This window comes from Pavona decussata, unplaced genomic scaffold, assembly GCF_977016875.1.
Source record: "Pavona decussata unplaced genomic scaffold, jaPavDecu1.1 SCAFFOLD_386, whole genome shotgun sequence".
NCBI classification, from domain to species: domain Eukaryota; kingdom Metazoa; phylum Cnidaria; class Anthozoa; order Scleractinia; family Agariciidae; genus Pavona; species Pavona decussata.
This window is the reverse complement of record NW_028145758.1, coordinates 1350001-1367381: the sequence shown is the minus strand read 5'-3', so window position 1 is coordinate 1367381 and position 17381 is coordinate 1350001. Positions and strand designations below refer to the sequence as shown.

Sequence of the window (17381 nt, the reverse complement as noted above, 5' to 3'; positions counted from 1 at the left end):
AAAGGATCCAACTATTCATGCTTTCTTATTTAATTGATCAAATCTTTGTGGGGGGCAGTGGTGGACATACTCTATTCTTCCTTTAAGTGTTAGAGTGGTGGTCCATTAAATGGTAGGTTCTTTAATAATTGCAAGTGATTATGGAGCGGAAACAGTGACATATAGCTTGATCCAGCGGTACGTTCATGTTAAAGTGCCATTGTGACCCAGGACTAATGCAATCCTGTAACAAAAGAATACCTCAGCAACATTTTATCAGAATTGCACATTTTTATTTCCAATAAAGAACATTTTCCCCTTGTAATGCAACTTGATTTCTTGGACGCCAGCTTCAAGTTTTATCAAGCATCTAAGAAAACTGCATATCATTTATCCCTATATACTTAAGAGGAATTAATATTTATCCTATTTATAATTGTTTGAACGTTCTTTTCCTGGTAATTAATGACATCATTAATAATTATTATTTTCCTATGAAAGTATAATCTTGAGAAAAAGATCAATGTATTGATATTTGAAACAAATTTGGATGCACATAATCTTTTCTAGTTGGTACAAATGATTGAAACAAAAGTTGAGGTTTTTTCATCTTACAAAGTTAGGTTATCGACTTATATATGTGACATGACAGTATTTTTTACATTAGCGAAGAAACTACATTTTTCTGTATATCAGCCTCATATCAAAAGGTTAAGTCAAAACATCTCAGAGTGGTGTTTTATAATCTGTCACTCATCCTTGCATGTAAATAGTGATTATAGAGAATTCCACTCTGACAGTTTTGGAGGTCATTACTATAAATTAATGTTAAATACTCTGTTGCCTATAAGTTTTTATAATAAACATCACAAACAGACTTAAAGCCAGCTTCAAAGTTAAATATTTTGAAGTTTGAAAAAATATCAATGGTTTGAGCCAATTTATGTACCACAAATATATATCATTTTCGAAAATCAGTTTGCACTTCCCTGTATAAGATTTTCTGTTCTCAGAATACCTTGTCTAGTTCGAACCATTTATCTACTGGAAAATTTGTTTTGCTTTCTAAAACAGCGGCAACAAAAACAATCTTCAACCAGCTCCAAGTTTTCTTTACTGTAGTCATGTTTCAATAGAAAACATGTTATTTACCCCGAATTAACAATGTTATACATGGGGTTAAAGTAAAAAAGTAGCAACAACACATCTAGTTAACTGTTCCAAATAAACTGAATGTAAGAAACAAAACGTGAAGCTTTCACTTACACAAGGTTAATATCTGCATTTACGTGCCCTCAGTACTGTGAGTACCATATTAATTTTTACTGTACATTACTGTCCATCTCCAAAGTAAAAACCCCAGTTAAAGAAACTTAAAAGTTAAAACAAGTTGTTTCCAGAGACATTTACTTTGACAGTTTTGGGAAAAGTAAAACTCAACTGTTGGTAGACTTCAAATGTTATTGAAAGAAGTTGAGTAAAGACAGACATGCACTCCTTGGAGTCCTTTACAGGGGCATTCTAACAATATTAATAGTTAAGCTTGAATGCTAACTTGAATCATGTTGCGGCCCTCCATGCAGTTGAACATCCACTGAACTCTGTTCAAAAGAAAGTGACATGTATTTTGTAAAAAAAATACTTACAATATTACATTTATTTTTATGTAGCCAGGCAGTTGACATCATACTGCCCCCTATCATTGTTTTTATTTTAACCACTAATAAGCAACTACTTGACACATGATATTGATCTTACCGTTTAATGCTGCAAATTGGATAAATGTACACAATGGCATGCAAATCCCGGACTTGACAATGAAATTTGTTCTTAATACACCCAAATATACAACACAGATAAATGAATCACTGTTGGTTAGTACTGAAACTGACACTACCTATACTAAAATCTCATTTGTGTTTCATGAATAGACACAAGTAGCTTTAACTCTCTTGAAGCCCTTTTAAGTTCTTTGTCCAGTCAGAGAAAATAGAGGTGTGCCCTCGACCCCTAAGGCCTTACTGTTATCAGGTAGGTAATCATCTTGAAAATTCCAAATCTTAAAAAGTCTGAAATTTGTTAAGACTACTAAAAAGAGACCATACAGTATTTTGGGTTAATTACACTATACTTGTATTATTGGATTAAGCCTCTGAAACTACCACAGACAATATTGACTCAGAGATACCTTTAATGGTTTGTTGGTTGCTTGTGGCACTGAGGTTTGACTGTATAATTTGAATAATTGTGTGTAACGATATTACTCTCTTCGTCTGAGTCACCAAAAACATGGCTCACAGGGAAGGCACAAATACATTATTATTTTAAAATGATTTACCTCAGAAACATCGGGTGAGGGATACCTTCAACAAACTGCTCATGGAATACTGAGGAAGAAAAGTCTATACTGAACACAGCTTGATTCTCCACAATGAGCTCAACTGTACTTCCCAACCAAATGGTGGCCTTCACCATTCCCAATAGTGGTTTCAATTGTTAATAATCCATCAACACATGAAACCATACACATTTACCCCATAATTTAAACTTTATTTCTTTTAATTTGTAATGTGAGAAAAAATGAAAAAAAATGAAAAAAAAAAAAAATAAAGATAATTATAAATATATTTACCCAGATAGCAATGGAGAAAAACAAGGTCGTCTGATTTGATGGGCATGAATCAATAGTGAGTGTTATTTTGCCTTGTTCCTGGCATAACTTGCCAGGTCCTCCCACACACTGCACCATAAAGGAGGACTTTGCACCTTTTGCCAACCTGTTTTCACTCTCGGATTTAATGACTGGTACTCTAAAGACCTGTTAGTGGAAGAAAGTTGAGGTGTAAGTGGCAATACTGGCACGAGCATAATGTGTTGATTTATGACAATTAGCAGTACTTAAAGCAACTGCTGAAAATTGAAATCACTATAGCAAAAAAAAAAAAAAAATCTGAGTATAGCAATACATAATGTGAAAATAGCCACTCATAATAATTACATATTCATGCATAAGCTGACAAGACAGGCTTTCTGTGACCCCACAGCCTCATTCATATTAGCCTGAACAATAAACTGGAAAGCTGATTCCTTGCATCTGCCCCGGATTACCAGAAATGAATTTGAAACAATTAAGGAAACCAATAAATAATACTCCATAGTTATGCATGCTGAGACCCAATTGCAGATAGTCATGAGTCCTAATCAGGGCATGTGGAACATAAACAAAATAAAATGCAATAAGGAAGAGTCTACAAGGTTGGCAGGAGAGCTCCTAAATAATTTCCCTTCCAAATTTGTACCCGGGTCTGTGAGCCCCCTGGGGGTACTCCCATATAAAAGTGATGGGGGTGACCGTCTGGAATTTTGAAAAGAACCCCTAAAATGTACCATAATTCTTTTGTGGACATGGTCCGAACAATTTTTTTTACCCCTAAGAGGTACCAAACCAGTAGACTGACATTTACTTCCTCTCATATTTTTTGGCTCAGTACCCAGTTAAAGGCACCACAATACCTCTGACAGAAATCGAAGTTATTTTAGATTTTAGCTCCCTATAGCTAAGGGCTAGCAAACCATGAATTTTAACCTGTAAAAGGTAAGATGATCACCCCTGTCAATTTCATCATGGGCTACTGCCAAGGCAACCCATGCCAGGCATTGCCTTTAAACCTTCTAGAACTCCTCATAAGGTCCCCCTTCACTGGTCACATCCATGTATGTACATGGAGGTGTCACTGCAAAGGTGTCTATGCTTGGGGTCAGGGTTACTCATGGAAGTGTGATTGGATGGAAGTTGGGCCACAAAGAGTGTTGACTCAGATTAGAAATTTCAATTGAATTGTTTGTGAACTTACAAATTCAGTTGTTTGATCTGGAGTGATAAAGTTTTGTTGATAACCATTCTCTATTTCAAAAGCCACTGTGATCTGCTCTTGTATGTAAATGGTGTGGAATTCTTGGCTTCTGCAATTGTTAACAGCAAATGGTATTTGTCTGCTGTGACCTTGCTGTGATGCTGCCTTCGTGTACTCATCAGCACAAATTTCTTCATATACCTGTCAGAAAAAGTGCAAGTACCTTTAGTGTACCTTTAAGATGAGACCAGCTGAAACTTATATGTGAGTCCCAATTTGGCTCAAAAATGGAATATCGACTGACAAGAATTCAGCAGATTAACCAGTAATTTGTAAGTAGCAGATTTTATGGAGCTGATATCTCTTATATCTCATACTCAAACAAAATACTTTTGTTATTCAAAATAAGTTTAACATGTTTACGGATCCATGCGTGTACATAAACAGTTAAGCAAATGAACATGATATGAGTAACAGCATGATGTCTCATAGATTTCTTAAGATTCCCTTTTAGCTTATGAAATTAAAATAACATCATTTAACTGTTAGAGTGGAAAGGTTTAAAGCAAGGCAGTACTAATTTGGGACTCTGTAAATGAGAGAAAGTAACATTACAAATGGAGCTAAAACATTTATCAAAAGTCTCAACTGGTGGTTGTTGGTGTTAGAGACAAAGTTCACGGCATTAACTGAGATCTACAATTAAATTCCTGTTATTAAAATTAATTGGCAGTATTTTGACACCACATAATTACCGCAAAAAGAATGAAACATCGCGAAATACGAGTACACAAAGGGACAAAAAATGGAAAGGTTATAGAGATGAAAACGAAAACGCCCACCTCACCAACTGAATTAATTCAAACAGTAAAAAGTATTCAAGTCAATCAATAACTTCTGGGATTATATAACAACATTTCATTTTCGTTAGTCAAGTACTATTCGGCTATCAAACAGTGAAGCTTGAATGTTAATTTACTAATGTTAGAAATTGTGAACACAAAAACATACATGAGAATAAAATGCATTGATTTTGTAACCTCAGTGTTGGTGTTAAAGATACAATAAACTTAATTCTCATATATTCTACATAAAACGCTTTAGGTAATAGTTGCAATAAACAATACTTAAATTCAAACGGCAATGCTTACCTGAAAATGATCTTCAGGGATCATGTACAGCATAAAATGCTTCACATTTCTGTCTTGGTAGGTTCTCTCGAAGAGAAACATGTTGACTGTCAATCCTGGCGATGGAGTCTGTATGGAGGTATGACAGTCACCTGTAAGGCAACACTGAAACCGTTAAACTGAGCTCAAATTGAAGATCATTTCATAACTAAGGGACTGCAACATCCACTGAACATTGTGTTGTGTTTCTAGGACGATGAACACGGATATTGCACTGCATGAATGGTTGTCCAATGACTAGGCCGTGCGAAGAGAAGAAATGCTGGATATTGGTTCGTGTCGATTCTTAATAGCTGTACGCGGCAGCTTCAAACCCAAACGCAACACGCACACTTTACAAACAAAGATGACGATTATTTCTCTTCGCGAATGAAGATTATTTCGTTAGCGATTATCAAAATGACAAATTACAAAACGTGTACAGCACATATAGAGACAAAACCTTGTAGGAACTAACCGAAGAAGACGTACTTCTTGTTTTGTACATGTACAACGCAGCTATCACTTCGAGTTTTTAAGAAACGTTTCTTGTAGGAAAGCTAGTGTAATGGTTTTAAAAACAAACCAAACCAAAACAAATAAAATCTGAACTGAGAAATTCACATTACAAGTACGAGCTTACCACACACAGGTGTGTTAACTTGTTCGGAACGTCCTGTTATGACTGATTCAACCTGTTGTAGAGAACTAGCGCACGCCCCATCTTCTAGAGATGTGTCGGGAAGTGAAGGTAGACTTGCCGCGTATGACCCTGGTTGAACGTTGAGACTGAAATGACCTTGTATGCTTACAGGATTTGCTGTAGACTTGTGTGGCTCAGTCGTGGTATTTATGTCGTTGGCCATGGTATTCGCTTCATGAAGGCAAAACTTACACTGGGTTTGTGGACCTACGACAGAGCTGTTACAGTGGCGGCATGGACGTAGTAGCTCGCTCCCTAATTCTGGCTGCCCACCCGCAGGAAATATCTGTGGCTCTTCTTTTTGCGGCGAGGGTGGTGTTTCGTTCATAGATCGATCTCCAGTTTGTTCTTGGTATGAATACGCTTGTAGGTTTTCTCCACTTTGGGCCAATCGTTCTTCTCTTTTGTCATCGATTTCAGAAACGTCACTATCGCTTCTTTCGTCTCCCTGCAATACGTAAGAAAGTTTTCATTTATTGTGCGCAAGAAATTAAACCCAACGATCTCTAGCTTTTTTATTTCTCTTGTGTGGAAACGAGGTTTAACAATAGAAATTGATTAGAAAGCCAAAAAGGAAACTAATGAACATCGGCTCGAAAGTAAAAGTATGTTTCGAAACCGATAGTGAAACTACGATCAGCAACTATAGTACTCTAACAAACTCTTGTTTCACAGGACAGATCGGTGACGCCTGTCGCAGTGATTTCTCTATCCGACACCGGAAAACATTCTGCTCTGAGGAGCTAAGGGTTCCAACCTACCATTTTTTCTCTGCTTTTGTCCTTTGGGTGCACTTGTAAGAGAATTTTGACAATGAACTCGTCTACCTCTCACAGTTCGAAGTGAACGAAACCTCGGGATTCGTCTTAAATCTGCTTTGTTATTCTGTGTAGTGCCCACGTGACAAACTTTGTCGTTCATTGGCTTGTAGGTTTTTCGGGGAATCCCCGATTATTGAAAAGAGGGATTGACTTCGAATGTGCTTATCGAAGCATTTTCAACTGGAAATCTGTTATTATCACTCACAAGGTAACTTAACGTTGACTTTATCATAGCATTAAGGCATAGAAAATTATTTATTATTTATTCTTATAACGGCCCTAATTACACAGCAGTAATCATTGCTACAATTCTAGACCATGAAGGTGAATGTGGTCGGTCAAGTTTCATCATTTTCACAACCTCGTGTGTTTCAGCCGTTGAAGTTACATCCTCTTGCTCCAGTAAAGGTAACCCTGACTCATTGTGGACGACAGCGCCAGTGTAAGCACTGCAAGATGGAAAAAATTCTCTTTGTTGTCTGCTTTTTGGTAAGTCCATATTCAATCAACTCTGACACTTGTAAAATTTAGAAGGCAAGCCTGCAATTTATACTCTATTGAAGCGTTCGTTGCGGAAGTAGATTGTGGCGAAAGCTCTCTTGCAATTGGTAGGGTAGGTAGAGGGTCTGTGTGAAAAGGATTCTGTGTGACTGTTATGGGGCATTCTTGGTAGGGGTAGGATCCAGGGCCGTACATAGCGGGGGGCAACGGGGGCAGCTGCCCCCGCCAGGAATACTGAATTTTCTTTCTATCAGAGTGTTTAAGTTTACTGAGCTATTTCTTGTATCTATACTGGTCCGAAATCACAAGAAAATCAACTACTTGACTGAAAAAAATCTCCCTTCAATGTGACTTCAAGGTCTTGGAGGCAGCTTTCTGTGTAAGGGTGAGAACAAAAAACTTCCAACTAGAAACCCTGTCTGTGTACGGGAGACCCCTGCCGGAGGAGTGTGCGGAGTTTGCTTTCTTTTATCGGTAGACTTTCTTCTTTATTCAATCCTTTATGCAGAATAGGAAAATTACACCATTAGATTTCCTTTTACTACAATAATACCTTTTCTCCGCACTAATGAAACGTCCTAAAGCCAAGATAATAAGTTATATTTTGTTACTTTTCCAGGTTAAGCAAGCATCTTCAGCCATGGTTTGTGAAGAAAGCCATCGTGCACATAGCGTGTTGGGCTCTTTGGGACTTGACAACTTTTCTATACAAGTATTTGGGGTCGGCATCATTATAATTTCGTTGGCTTATTATAAAATTGTCTACCAAGGGCGAAATGGGTCTGGAAGAGTAGAAATTGAGCAATCAGTGAAGGAGTGCGACCCTCTTGATGAAAGTCCAGGTGAATAAATTAACATTACACAGTTGGTTGTCTTATCTATTGCTGATAAAATTCAAAATTATCATTTTATCTTTCGTTTAGACATCTAGTAGGAGAGGATTATGTGGTCTATGTGATTTAGGCCAACTGACCAGGACGTGCTATTGACCGTTAAACAACTTTATTTTCCATTACAGTGTATTACAATTTTGTGATGCACTGACATCAAAAACAAGGATTTGATTCATAATTTGCAATGAGTAGGAAGTAATCCAGTCCAAAATATTACATACCGTTTACTGTCCGTGGTATTCGAGGTAATTTCTCTCTTTTTAAAATCTCTTGGAAATATTATTTCCGTAATGATACTCCTAGTCATGTTGTGATACTCATTCTTCATGATACTCCCAGTCATGTTGCAAGTCACGCATCTCAAACACCCACGGTTATCTTACTCTAAAATACCTCATTCATTACAATTTTGCATTATTCTCATGTAGACAAGACTGCGGTGCCAGAGCATCCTGAACGACTTGCTCCTGGTCATGTGTTATTTAAGAAGACAGGAGTAGAAGTTATCGCTGGCAACTACAAAACCAGTGAGCAGCAAGTGCCATGCGATTTAGTGTTGAAAGCTGTACCTTTTTCTGCATCCGATGTTCTTGAAGAAGATGAATTGCTTCTTAGTCCCGCAATAAAACTAATTTCAAGCTCCAGGCTCAATGGAACACTTGAGATTCGCGTCCCTCATGCCGCAAACATAATTTTGTCATGCCAACAATGGAATATCATGCTGAAAGAGTTTAGAAACAATAAATGGTGGGCAGTGAACCAGACTGAGGGCCAGGGAATAATAAACTTTGTTCCGAAAAGCAACCACGTGAGGTTTCACACAGATCATCTCTCGACGTTTGCAATTGTTGGGAAGTATGATAAGTCTTCGTCATTTGTATTTAAAAGAATGAAAATTGCAGCGTTCTGTAGTGACACCAAAGTTGGAGAAGACCTTTTGATGAGGATGTACTGCTTTGATGATTGTGAATGGTCCTTTGAGGTACTTTGTTTGTTTACTTGCATGATTGTTTCAAACCTTTGTAGATTTGAGATTTGTGACCTCTTAATCCCGGTTTTGCCATCCTTTCCTGGGACCATTCCCCGGATATATTGTAATTGTGTCGTTTGAGTGTTAACATTGGAAATTTGTCATTGTAACGGAACAGCTTCTGTTCCAAATGAAACTTAATGAGAGTGTTTTTGCAGAGGTTGATGAGCAAGGAACAGAGGAAAGGAGGAAAACTAGTGTCATCAATTGAATCACTTACCTTCTCTGCTACCAATGAAGAGGACGTGGTTGTTACAATAAAAGATGTTGCAGGCTGGCAGCTGGACCAGACTTACTCGTTGGTAATGTGTTGCACTCTAATGAATAGATGTAGCATGTGTTATAAGATAAAGGCTCCTTTTAGTCGACAATAAACAACTGTTTCAGTGGCATTTGCATTAAGAAGTCGACCCACCCTTATCTTTGCACCTGATGATGCTTATTTTAATGTGGAAAACGTTTCCTACAAATTTCGTTTTAGTAGAGATGACTTCCCATATTGATATTGAAAAAGTATTTCTATATAGATGCTAATATTAATAGTTGTTATCTTCCACCTTATTTGCAGAAAGTCAGTCATGAATCATTGAAGAACTCATTCCTTGCCATACCTCAGTGTGATCTGGTGTTTCACCCATCTCGCAAAGCTGGCAGTACTAGCTTTTTTGCTGTAATGTTTTTCACTCAGCAGTCCTCAAGTCAGACTGTGATGTATATAAGTGTCTCCCTTAAAAAGGTAATTGCGTACAACTTTATCCGTTTCACTTAAACAAAGGATCCATCTTTTTGTACCTCTTTTGCTCACTTGTCTGGCAATTCTTTATCATGCAGGCTCCAGCTTTGTCCGCGATTTGAAGATGATTTATAATTGAAGAAGTGGTATGTTTAATTATCTGTGTTTGGGATTGCACCATTCAGTCGTTATCCCCTTGAAAGGGTGAGGGTTGGGGTTGGTGATAATTGTTTCCAAAAAAAATTCTTTGGCGGATTTTAGTCGCAGACGTGGTAGTATAGTCAAAATGTCATCATGCATGTTACTTATGAAGTCTTCTTTCATTTATTACAGGATGTTTGTGTAGAGAATGAGATGAACGTTTAACCGATAAGGAACGTAGCAACATTACAACGGCAAGGATCACTCAAAGGAATTCTATTTACGGAGTAGTGTACTATGAAATAACAGTGAAAGGTTTATTTGTTAGTATGAGGTATTAGAAAATATAGGTGCTGTAAAACCTTTTATTCTGCTTTAAAGCAATACATGCATAAGGTGTAAAAATCGAGGAAAAGGCTAAACATTTTCCCTTTATTTTAATTTAGGACAAAAATAGGGCTTGATACCCTTTGTCATTTAAATGGTTATCAGTGATAAGGGCCGTGATACTTTTTCAAGTTCCTTGAAATATCAAGATGCACATATAGGTTTTGCATTATCACTGTTTATTTTTAACAACTGTAGGCTGTAACATAACATTTTCAAATTGAAAATTAAATTTTACGAATACAATCTTGAATGAACCATGTTCTCTTGCTTCTCGGTGCTAGGGTGACGTTTCAGTAAAACTGACATCCCTAATGAATGTCATTTTTTGTTAAAACCTACATGCTGAGGTTGATACAAAGTAGACTGGATTTCATTTTCATGCATGGGTCGCCAAATATGACCCTGAATCTCATACAATCCCCTATTATAATCTCACCTCTACCCCAGTTCAATTAGTTCAGTGACGAACATTTTTTAATAAAGTCTATTTCTCTGTTTATCTCCAAATATTTACTTTTCAAAACTTACTGCACCATGATGACTGTTCTTCCTGACCCTGTGAGGTCAGCCTGAGTGATAAGGCGATTATATATTCTACTTTGGTAACCTACACAAAATTCAAAGTGGTAAGTTCTGAAAACAATAGCTGCATGTAGCCTTCGTGTATCACATTTGGTACGAAAGGATGTGTTTTTAAGAAGGTGTTATTTCCTGTTGCAGAAAAAAGACAAAGAACATTTAACTTTTTACTCTTAATATCCTACCAATAGTTCTTTATCTGAACTTGTAAAATATACTATATTTTAAAACACTTTTTAATAACTAATTCTTAAATATCTCTACACATAAAAGAAACACGTTGTGAAAAACAATGAGCAATATTCCTTTTGAAAGCTGCTAAATTGTTTATATACATCAATGCCCTTTTTATTTTTGTCAGGAAACATCCCCATCACCCCACACTTAGCAAATAACTGAGCTAAGCTTCAAGGCTTAAATTGCTTCCAAAATGACAAATGTACAACCTCTCCTAAGTCATTATTTCCAAAATTTTCCAAAGATTAGCACGATTCTGAAAAGCAACGGAACGTGTTTAGGTTTCCTCTTAACAAATTACATTTTAGTGACATAAGTGAATATATTATGTGGTCATGTTGATGCAATGCCTGCATCGTAACAGTGAATCAAGATACTCACTTCTTTCAGAAATTCTTTAAATGCACTTGTTTATGTCAAAATAATTTCAACTTGTTTCCTGCCCGGTTTGAAATTGTCATGAATTGCCTCACTTTAGCCAAGTTGATAATACTCTAAAAAGTATTCCATAGAGCACCATCCTGGTCTTAAAGAACTGGGAAATCCTACCGAACAAGCAGGTCCAGTCCATTTCAAGGGACCAGTTGGTTGTCTTGACAACTGCTAAAATGGATTCCATTTGGAAAGTGCTGTGAAAATAAACCAACACACGTGGTCAGGACTACAAGTTATAATTAGATTATCTAGCGGAAGAAAACAATGCCACAATAAACAAACGTATGTTTTAAATTATCAGAGCTGAAAATCAAAACCCACTTAAGCATTGGTTTACTTTAGCCATCAGAAGGTTGGGAGATTATATAAACACTTACATATAATAATAATTATCAAAAACTTACAAACACAGGGAGAATGGGTTATATATACACCCCATGCATGATCCACCACCCAAGAGAGGGTAAGCTATCCTCTCTTGTCCCCACTTAGGAAGCGAATATTTCACTGCTTCGAAATATTTTAAATATCTGTAGAGGAAGACGCTTTCATAATTATCGTGGACGTTTTGCTCATTTTTTTTTAAATGTTTAAGTATATTAAAATGGAAGGACGAGCAGGAGAAAGTCGTTTGATTCAATTAAATATGGGTAAGTCTGCCTGGAAAGCACGACTTTCACATATCAGCTCCAAGGTATCGTCTCTTCTGCAAAATTGTTGCTGCGCCTTGATTTGGTCGTTGTGCTTGCATGACTTTTATAACGAAATCTAGGATGTTCCCTCTTGTCTGAAGCGTGCGCAGCACATGGGCATTGCGATCCCTCTTTTTGGGAATATTCCTGATCTCCTCCAAGTCATCATCGTCAAGGATTCTGTGTTGATAAAGGTATTCACATAGGGAGATTACGTCACCAATGTTGTCAAGAAGTGCAACATGACACGAACGCAATGCTTCTCTGTCCTCCTCTGGCATACGTGTAGGTGTGACTGCAAAAAAATAGATATATCCTTTAGGGATTTTCTTACAGACAAATTAATAAGTAAATCCCCTATCCACACGAGCAAATTTTCTATGGCAAGTTTTCTATGACTAAAATTTGTTCGTGGTTTAGAGACAGCAAAGCTATGTTGAATCCTCGTTTTTTAGTGCCAAAACATTACTTCGGACAGCGGAGAAATGCATGACAGAAAGGCAGGGATGCTTAGTTTTGCTTTCCCCCGGTTGCTTTCCCCCGTTCTCGTTTAAGAAAACAGGCTAGGAATCGTATCGTGGGTGGAATAGCAGCATTTTTATTGTACGTGTGGTGAAAAAATCAAAGAAAATTGAAAGAAGATGGTGGGCAACAGAGGGACGAAGACAGGCTCAGCGGGCCTGGCTTGAAAACCACTGCCCACCTGTGAATACATGCCACAGTTTCTGTGACGAGTCATGTACTCGAACAAACGTTCGCGTGTGGCATTTTTTTCTAGATTTGTCACAGAAATTTACTTGTGTGGAGGTAAGGAATACATCTATTGATTGGCAATGCGGTGTAGGGATTAGTCTTTATTGTTTACAATGAGAAAACTATCCATTTGGAACACCAAATTTTTTTCACAACTCGGACTGGGATGTTTCTTCACTGCAGTGAAGTGAAGAGAATGGAAATCAAACTGATCTATGAAGGTAAAAATATGAGTTGAGTGATAATAATAATAATAATAATAATAATAATAATAATAATAATAACTCAGCAGTTTTTAACTGAGCAGTTTTCTTTTTATAGTTCCTTAACATCGCATAGGTTACGCTGCGCGCCCTATGTGGTTCTATTTTAGCATACATACGTTTTTTAACTGCACATAATAATAATAATAATAATAATAATAATAATAACAATAACAATAATAATAATAATAATAATAATAATAATAATAATAATAATACAAATAGCTAACCACTTACCTGATACTGAATCGTACAGCCAAGGAGATGCACTTGCTTCATGGTACTAAGGAAGAGACGAAATTGTAATTGCTTTTTATTACTGGCACATTTTACTGAGTGCAATCAGCAATGAAAATAGCCTAACCGCGTCCACATCTAAAATTGTTATGTGGAATGCTCAGCATGAAGCAGTGAAATGGTATTCTCAAACTACAGAATTGCATGGAGTGATTGCAGGAGCAAACACAAGTGAAATTTAGCAGTTCCTTACAACATTGCACAAATGCTACAGAACACGTGAGGCTGCACCATTGACCTCAGTATATTTCAGTACTGACACCCATGACTTGAACAATTTCTGGGAGTCAGGTGGACCTAAAGTCTAAATGAAATAAACATAGCCTTGCAGGTTCCCCCAGCTCAGGTCAAACAGAACAAATTGCAAGTATAACCTACCTCTGAGGCTACAATGTATTTAACAGCTATTGTATGTAACAATACTCAAACCAAAGTCAAAGTGATGGTTCAAATTAGCACTGGAATCAATAACTGTGTAGTCTCCTTGGCTCGTCACGCCACGCTTTCCTCCCCACAAGGAGATGGAGTGCGTGAAGTGACGAACGGCTGCGTAGGAGGCTAACAACTATGTAAACTGCACTTCTTTGGTGCATGAGTGAAATGGACAGAGTTAATTTGGATTTTTTTAAAGACTTACAGCCACAGGAAATACTAAATGGAGAGTTCTGCTTCCAGACTGAAGCTTTACTTTCATGATGTCTTGATAGAGATCATCTTTACCACCGGTGCATCTTGTTAACACTTTGACTGAAAATCCAGATGCAATCCGTTCCTCACTCTTAAAACGAATTTCAGATACAGTTGCTGTTGTCTGCAACAGAAAATATTGATTGTACAATAAAGATAGAATTTTTGTGGATGTGGAAAAACCTAATGTTCCAGAACTTGTGGAAGTTTGTTGTATGTGTTTTAATGAGAATAATTTAAACATAAAGAACTAGTTCAATATGAATAATTTGTAGCTACTTCTTTTCTCAAATTACCCTGGGTGCCAGAGGTAATGGTTTTGCGCTTCTTTATAATCGCCAATGCGGTTATTTGCTCATTTTTTATTTTTTAGACAACGGACCTCTGGACATGTCTGGAGCCAGAGTATTCTCAAAGCTGCTAGTGTATATCATATACGTGTGTATGTATTTATTTATTTTATCATAAAATGAATGAATGTAATTACTTTCGATCTGTTATATCGTACTACTTCATTTCTTCTAGAGTGCTTATGTCTCTTCACTGTCCGCCTCGATTAGCTCTCGCTACTTGCGGTCCAGCGTAATTAGCTAAAATATTGGTCAAACATAAAAAATAAAAAAAAACATTCATTCAAGGCTCAAGATAATTATTTTCACAATGAAAACAGACAATCGAATAAATTAATCAACTAAAAATAGTCGCCAGCAGAAGCTAGCAGTTGTCGATGAATAAAGACCGTTTATTAAACGCATTGGCAGTTGACATATAGCTAAATTACAGAGTTAAAATACAATAATACTATACAAAGATACTTAAAAGAAAATACTATCTGATAAATACAGTTATAAATCTATAAGACTAGAATTTAAAGGTCACGAAATCTTGTGAGCGTCGTGTTTACATGTCACCCGGCTACAAAACTAATTGGCGGCAATAATTTCCAGAAATAAAATAAGCACGCCCAGTCTCATTTCCTGTTCCTGTGTAAAACATGTCACAATCAGCAAGCTAACTCTCAAAGATCATTTCTATTAGCTACACATCTCAAAAGATACTCCCAATAATTTTTTTTTTGAGAAATAATATAAGATTCGAAAAGTTTCATAACATACCTTTGGTGGGTTGATGATTGAGAACTTCTGACCATGCAGCACTTCAAAACTGACAGTTACGTTGTCAGTTATTAAAAACAATTGATGAAGAGAGGTGAAATTCATGGTTCGATGTTCTTCACCGATTGGGAATTCAGTACCATGGTACACAAGAGCTTCATCCCTTTTTATTTTCGGAAATACCTGCAACAGAATATTTATCACAAAACTGAACTCCACGGTGCAGATAAAATGACAGAATTTTCTTTGTATAATCCGGCTTCATATATGACAAAAATCGACCTATTAATTTGGTACACAAGAGCTTCATCCCTTTTTATTTTACATGCAACAGAATATTTATCACGAAAGTGATCTCCCGCTGGTGTAGATAAAATAATTGAATTTTCTTCATAAAAATTCCTTTATATATGACGAAACTGATTTGATTCGAAGAATTATTAAAGTTGAAATTCTATAAGTTGCCGTTCATTAACAGTCCTTCAGCTGAAAGTGGGAATGTTAACTTACCTCACGAAATTTGTCAGTAGGAATTATGTACAGAGCATGCTCAAGTTCGTCTCTTTCGATGATTCGTCTTTTAAAAAGACAGATGTCAGAGAGCTGAGATTCGTGGGTTGGTTGTACATGGTCTAATAACGAAAAATAGCAAAATAAATTTTAATAGTCTTTCCAGTTTATAAGTGGCTTAATAGGCGTAGAATGAGGAATTACAGCTATATATTGCTCCGGATAATGTCACGATTTAGATATATTAATTTATCAAGAAAGGCGTTCTATTTAAGCAACAGGATCCTAAATCGTACCCTCGTTCAGTGTATTGTACTTGTTTGTACTTACAGAATAACAGTATTAACATATTAACTTTCGCATTGATAAACTTGTGGCAGTCATCTGAGGCGGCATTAATCTAAATATATCCCGACCTGATAAAGATGATGGCCACGATAATTGAAAATCTGAAAAAAATATTTTGTTACTTACCAAGGAAACTTTCATTATTTACGTTGCCCTTTCTCGAATGAAACTCAATGGGTCCACCGTCTCCAGAATCCCCTAAATGACTGCGGCACTCTTGCTGAGCAGTATAGGCGCATTGTATAGACAAATTTCCGAAAGCGTCGACAAACGATTCCTCAATTTCATCAGTGGAAGTTCCAGAACAACTTTGCAATTCGTCACGTCTTCCTAGACTCGCAGGTTGCCGGGAAAAACGTTGCCCTACGCCGTGGGTAGCCACGTTCACTCGCTGCTCCTTTCGATGGCCTTCCATTGACTCCATGTAATCGTGTCCGAGGGACGTATCTTTTTCCTGCTGCGAGTTACTCAAGACTTCAGAGGAATGGTTTCCCAACGGGCGAAGAAGTGAAGGACTCGAGACTTCCGTCGATGGAAGATCTGCCGTGACAATTTCTTTTGTAAGCTCGCCTACGCGCTGATTATCGTCGACTCGCTGAACTTTTCCATCCTCCACTTTTAACGAGACTTCCGACGTAAACTGGCACCATTTTAGGAACAGAAACACTATGACGTGCGACTTTCTTTTTATACGAGAAAATGGTGCTTGGTAAGCATTAATTCTGTTAGCCACTTACAACACAGCTTTCGATAACGTGGGCGAAAATTATCGTTTGTGATTGGTTGAAACCCTGGCAACTGTCTTAAATGGCAGGGGAATCCCCTGGCTCAATGCTTCGTATCTTTTTCAGCGTTCGTCAACAGTTTTTCAGTCTCTTTCTATCTGGTCGGTCTTAAACATCATAGCTGCATGCGGCAATTCTGAACCAGGTAAGTTGAAAAAAGTCCGTTTTCATATATTGTCTCGGTTAGATCGTGATGATTCCAAGATCAGGATGCGTAACGAAAGGGCCGCGGTAACCCACGTTTGCAATGCTGCTCTCCTCGAATTTTCGAAGAGAGAGTACACGTTATGACATTTTGAAAACTTGATGAAACATGTCTTTAATGTTGGGACGATTTTTGCCGAGTTAAGAACAATGTTTTGAAAAACATCGTGGAGGGTGGGTGAAAAAATGCGCTGACTCATCACGTCCGTATTGCCCGATCCCCAACTCACTAATTAACAAACCGAGACGTCTAGATGTCTGC

General features: G+C 37.2%; 4 protein-coding genes across 5 annotated transcripts in view; 2 read left to right on the top strand and 2 right to left on the bottom strand.

Moving 5' to 3' along the window:
* Positions 1 to 50: 50 nt before the first annotated feature.
* Positions 51 to 7001, bottom strand: LOC146451544 (uncharacterized). 2 transcript variants are annotated; one of them, XM_085099072.1, is made up of 6 exons: positions 6888 to 7001; positions 5646 to 6153; positions 4985 to 5115; positions 3834 to 4034; positions 2612 to 2797; positions 51 to 1580 (listed from the first exon to the last, which is right to left on the bottom strand). In XM_085099072.1, exons 2-6 carry the CDS (start codon positions 6031 to 6033, stop codon positions 1530 to 1532), a joined length of 957 nt encoding a protein of 318 aa, XP_084955198.1. In that variant the 5' UTR covers positions 6034 to 6153; positions 6888 to 7001; the 3' UTR covers positions 51 to 1529. The 2 variants fall into 2 exon arrangements, with proteins under 2 accessions (XP_084955198.1, XP_084955197.1); XM_085099071.1 differs by lacking the exon at positions 6888 to 7001 and adding an exon at positions 6467 to 6704.
* Positions 6744 to 10464, top strand: LOC146451543 (uncharacterized). The gene is made up of 7 exons (XM_085099060.1): positions 6744 to 7015; positions 7647 to 7869; positions 8349 to 8902; positions 9109 to 9252; positions 9519 to 9686; positions 9782 to 9829; positions 10017 to 10464. The coding sequence occupies exons 1-6, from the start codon at positions 6845 to 6847 to the stop codon at positions 9803 to 9805; spliced, it is 1284 nt and encodes a 427-aa protein (XP_084955186.1). The 5' UTR covers positions 6744 to 6844; the 3' UTR covers positions 9806 to 9829; positions 10017 to 10464.
* LOC146451542 (uncharacterized) lies at positions 10370 to 17319 on the bottom strand. The gene is made up of 7 exons (XM_085098766.1): positions 17316 to 17319; positions 16257 to 16862; positions 15783 to 15904; positions 15273 to 15455; positions 14108 to 14281; positions 13411 to 13456; positions 10370 to 12452 (listed from the first exon to the last, which is right to left on the bottom strand). Exons 1-7 carry the CDS (start codon positions 17317 to 17319, stop codon positions 12142 to 12144), a joined length of 1446 nt encoding a protein of 481 aa, XP_084954892.1. The 3' UTR covers positions 10370 to 12141.
* The window catches only part of LOC146451541 (uncharacterized), a 10078-nt gene continuing 9403 nt past the window's right edge, over positions 16707 to 17381 (top strand). The window contains exon 1 of the mRNA XM_085099025.1: positions 16707 to 17060. The gene's annotated coding sequence lies outside the window, so the exon portion shown is untranslated. The remainder of the gene's footprint in view (positions 17061 to 17381) is intronic.

What these genes read in the sequence shown, in the direction of transcription:
- LOC146451544 (XM_085099071.1), bottom strand. An exon ending in TCCCTGAAGATCATTTTCAG is followed by an intron (nt 4,035 to 4,984) that starts GTAAGCATTGCC and finishes TTTTTCTGACAG; the next exon opens with GTATATGAAGAAATTTGTGC. An exon ending in CAGATCAAACAACTGAATTT is followed by an intron (nt 2,798 to 3,833) that starts GTAAGTTCACAA and finishes TTCCACTAACAG; the next exon opens with GTCTTTAGAGTACCAGTCAT.
- LOC146451543 (XM_085099060.1), top strand. Translation starts at nt 6,845, where the DNA reads ATGAAGGTGAATGTGGTCGGTCAAGTTTCATCATTTTCACAACCTCGT. An exon ending in CCCTCTTGATGAAAGTCCAG is followed by an intron (nt 7,870 to 8,348) that starts GTGAATAAATTA and finishes ATTCTCATGTAG; the next exon opens with ACAAGACTGCGGTGCCAGAG. An exon ending in TAAGTGTCTCCCTTAAAAAG is followed by an intron (nt 9,687 to 9,781) that starts GTAATTGCGTAC and finishes TTTATCATGCAG; the next exon opens with GCTCCAGCTTTGTCCGCGAT.
- LOC146451542 (XM_085098766.1), bottom strand. An exon ending in AAATAATGAAAGTTTCCTTG is followed by an intron (nt 15,905 to 16,256) that starts GTAAGTAACAAA and finishes TTTCGTTATTAG; the next exon opens with ACCATGTACAACCAACCCAC. An exon ending in ATTTAGTATTTCCTGTGGCT is followed by an intron (nt 13,457 to 14,107) that starts GTAAGTCTTTAA and finishes TCTCTTCCTTAG; the next exon opens with TACCATGAAGCAAGTGCATC.